Genomic DNA, 3,520 nt, shown 5'->3' on the forward strand with positions numbered 1-3,520 from the left:
TGTGGGCCAGGCTAGGGGAAATGGCCCGGGAGGGTCCCGTGCAGCTGCAGAAAACTGGCAGCCTCTGAACGAGGGGGAAGGCATCGTGCAACGTCGAGGGGCGGGGAGAGGGGGCGGAGGAGCTCTCTCTGAATCCAAGTCGGTGGCTCTCTCAGAAATCCTCAGGCCAAAGCAGAGGGGGCTGGCGGGCCCAACAAGGTTCTGCGCCCCTGCTTTCTTAACATCGCCCCCTCTTTCGGACTGCCATCACTGGAATCACGGGTGCTCGTCCTGAGCAGGTGAGCGCCCTGGGTCTTAGACCTCCTGCGAGGGGCATCCTTCCCACCTCCGTCCTTGTTCCCACCCGCATTATCAACTTCCTATTTCTGGAGTGGTCCACCCATTTCCATCTCTGGGCCAAGGAGCGAGCATTGGATGGTGTTTGGAGGTGATACTGGTGCGGGTGGTGTGTGGGTTGTGTGCCCTGAGCTGCTCTCATCCTTTCCTCCCACCTCTCCTCACTCCCTGCCCCCACCCCCCCCATGCAACCCGATCCATTGCTGACCAGCATAAGTGGGTAACGCCTACTGGGTCACTAGGCCTCTGTGTTGGGTTGGGGTGGGGGGAGTTGACTTGACTCCAGGGTAGCAAGGGAGGGCGCAGTGCTAGGGTCAAGTTTCAGTCCTAGGAGCAGTGAGATTGGTCTTTCGGCGTAGGTGTTGTTTCTGACCTCCTGACCTCGCTTCCCTCCCTGGCAGGCTGCCACCAGCGCGCTGATAACCCCGAGGGCTTCCAGCTAACCATGCGGCAGCCGCCCTCAGCTGCCCTAGTGCTGCCCCTGCTACTGCTAGCATTGCAGACGCCGTCCTCGACCAGCGCGAGACCGTCCCCGGGCCCCGATTACCTGCGGCGCGGCTGGTTGCGGCTGCTAGCGGAGGGCGAGGGCTGCGCTCCCTGCCGGCCAGAACTGTGCGCCGCGCCGCGGGGCTGCCTGGCCGGCCAAGTGCGCGACGCGTGCGGCTGCTGCTGGGAATGTGCCAACCTCGAGGGCCAGCTCTGCGACTTGGATCCCAGCGCTCACTTCTATGGCCGTTGCGGCGAGCAGTTGGAGTGCCGGTTGGACGCAGGCGGCGACCTCAGCCGTGGAGAGGTGCCGGAGCCGCTATGTGCCTGCAGCTCCCAGCGCCCGCTCTGCGGTTCCGATGGCCGCACTTATGCCCAGATCTGCCGCCTGCAGGAGGCGGCCCGCGCTCGGCCCGACACCAATCTCACCGTGGCGCACCCAGGGCCCTGCGAGTCGGGTATGCACGGCCGCGGCCCCTCTCCCCAACACTTGGGCTCCCTCCAGGCACTGCCAGGATCCCCAGTTGGTCTCTGGCTAGCAGAGCGGAAAAGATGAGGCTGGGGAAGCCCTGAGTCCAGGCTGCCTCCTGAAGGTGTGGGTCTGTCAGCAAGCTTCGGACAGCTCCAGACTCTGGTGGCAGGGACCAGTCCTCTGAGAGCGGGCACAGAGCCAGTGAACACCGGGCTCAAAACGGAATGAGACACCCAGACTTTGCAAAAACCGCTGGAGCCCAGGCAGCAAGACACGGGTTCCTGGGAGATGCAATCGGATTTCCTCTGGGCAGCTTCTCAGAGCAATCTCTTAACCCAGTCTTGCCTTCACTGCCCTGTCCTTGTTCAGGGATTAGTGAAGGGGGTTCTTCAGCCCCACCAATTCCTAGGGCTGGGGGCCATCTGAGTCTCAAGTTCTCTCTGGGAGCTTTCACTTCCAGAGCCCCAGGTCTGGCTTGGCTGGGGCTGCCTGCAAAACACACACCCGGCAGGGGTCCAGACAATTTCCTCCGCTCTCCCAGGTTTCCTGCTGCTCAGGGCTGGTTTCAGGTTCTCTGCCTTCCATTGCCCTACCCCCGGAGTGAGGTGGAGGAAGGGCTACTCTTTGGGTCTTTGGGAACTGGGCCTATTTGGAAAAGGGGGAAGGTGGGGGAGGGAGGTGTTGGCTACTTGTACAGCAGGGAAGAGGGGGTGGAATGAGGACAGGGAGCAGTTGGGGACAGAGTGTTGCTGCCAGGCTAAGATGTGGGTCTGTGTAGTCGTTTGTGGATGGTGTCTGCGTGGAGCTCTGTGTGCCTCTGTGTGCACGCCTCTCTGCGCTGTGCCCGTGCGGGTACCTGCATCTCCCTCTGCATGCACCTGTGTACGCATCGTGCTGTGTTTGTGTACTGTGTCCCACCACAAGCATATCCACAGTAATTTTTTTTTGAGAGGTTTTTGCTATAGGGCGCGTGTGCTTGCCAGAAAGACAGAGAGAGACAGAAAGTGAGAAATCACCCCCCGGGGGGGATGGCCACACCGCAATCCCTTCTCCTCCATTCTCCCTTAGATCCTGGGCACGGGCGTACACACACCTGGCGTGAGTTTAAGCCGCCAGGTCCAGGACTCGAACCTCAGTCGACTACGTGGGAGTCCAGTGACATAGCCATTATGCCAACTGCTGGTTCCATCCATAGTAATTTGTATCTTGTGCCTTTGCTGGGTGGGATCTCTTGTTCTCAGGCCTCCTTCCTTTACCCCCAGGGCCCCAGATTGTGTCGCACCCTTATGACATTTGGAATGTGACAGGCCAGGATGTGATCTTTGGCTGTGAGGTGTTTGCCTACCCTATGGCTTCCATAGAATGGAGGAAGGATGGCTTGGACATCCAGCTGCCAGGGGATGACCCCCACATCTCTGTACAGGTAAGAAGGGGGAGGGGACTTCCTTGGGCAGGCCAGGGTCCCCCAGGAGGACCCTGCTAACTCCTCATTGGGCTCCAGTTTAGGGGTGGGCCCCAGAGGTTCGAAGTAACTGGCTGGCTGCAGATCCAGGCGGTGCGTCCCAGCGACGAAGGTACCTACCGCTGCCTCGCCCGCAATGCCCTGGGTCAGGTGGAAGCCCCGGCTAGCCTGACAGTGCTCACACCAGGTAAGGCAGAGCCCTGAGCTCTCGGGGTGTGGGGATGTTACTGGACTAGGACTTCTGAACATGCGTGTGAGAAAGAGAGAGCACGTGTGTTTGGGCACGTGGGCGCATGCACAAGCGTGGCCTTCCCCCAGACTATGGGATGTGTGCCCTGAAGCCGCCTCTCCTGTTCTCTCTGCCTTGCCCGTGTGGTCTGCAGATCAGCTGAACTCCACGGGCATCCCCCAGCTTCGATCACTGAACCTGGTTCTTGAGGAAGCTGAAAGTGAAGAGAACGAGGATTACTACTAGCCCGTGCTCTGGCTCACAGGGGGACGTGTGGGTACAGAGGTCACTCTGCTCTGGAAAAGACCGGGAAGGAGGAGCAGGGCCCCTCATGGATTGCTCGAATGCGTTTAGGGGTGGTCATGGTGGCAGTGGTAGGCAAGAGCCACGTTGGAGGAGGGTGGGGAGAGGCAGAGACTAGAAGAGGTGAGTTCAAAGAGGCCCCAGCAGGAGGATCTCCAACCTGGACCAGCCTGTCAAGGCAGCAGCGGCTGCCGGCCCCCAGCCGGGGTGGGGCCCCAGGCAAAGCACACGG

The 3,520-nt window shown here is 60.7% G+C and overlaps 1 protein-coding gene across 2 annotated transcripts; it reads left to right on the top strand.

Moving 5' to 3' along the window:
* Positions 1–8: 8 nt before the first annotated feature.
* KAZALD1 (Kazal type serine peptidase inhibitor domain 1) lies at positions 9–3,467 on the top strand. Of its 2 annotated transcripts, none has more exons than XM_014583358.2 (5): positions 9–278; positions 738–1,280; positions 2,557–2,717; positions 2,796–2,943; positions 3,140–3,467. In XM_014583358.2, exons 2-5 carry the CDS (start codon positions 782–784, stop codon positions 3,229–3,231), a joined length of 900 nt encoding a protein of 299 aa, XP_014438844.1. In that variant the 5' UTR covers positions 9–278; positions 738–781; the 3' UTR covers positions 3,232–3,467. The 2 variants fall into 2 exon arrangements, with proteins under 2 accessions (XP_014438844.1, XP_027623216.1); XM_027767415.1 differs by lacking the exon at positions 9–278 and adding an exon at positions 347–427.
* The last annotated feature ends 53 nt before the right edge of the window (positions 3,468–3,520 follow it).

Source organism: Tupaia chinensis, unplaced genomic scaffold (assembly GCF_000334495.1).
Source record: "Tupaia chinensis unplaced genomic scaffold, TupChi_1.0 Scaffold144255_1, whole genome shotgun sequence".
NCBI classification, from domain to species: Eukaryota; Metazoa; Chordata; class Mammalia; order Scandentia; family Tupaiidae; genus Tupaia; species Tupaia belangeri.

Excerpts from the sequence above, each read along its gene's own strand:
- KAZALD1 (XM_027767415.1), top strand. Across the intron at positions 1,281-2,556 it reads CCCAGGGCCCTGCGAGTCGG|GGCCCCAGATTGTGTCGCAC; the intron begins GTATGCACGGCC and ends CTTTACCCCCAG. Across the intron at positions 2,718-2,795 it reads ACCCCCACATCTCTGTACAG|TTTAGGGGTGGGCCCCAGAG; the intron begins GTAAGAAGGGGG and ends ATTGGGCTCCAG.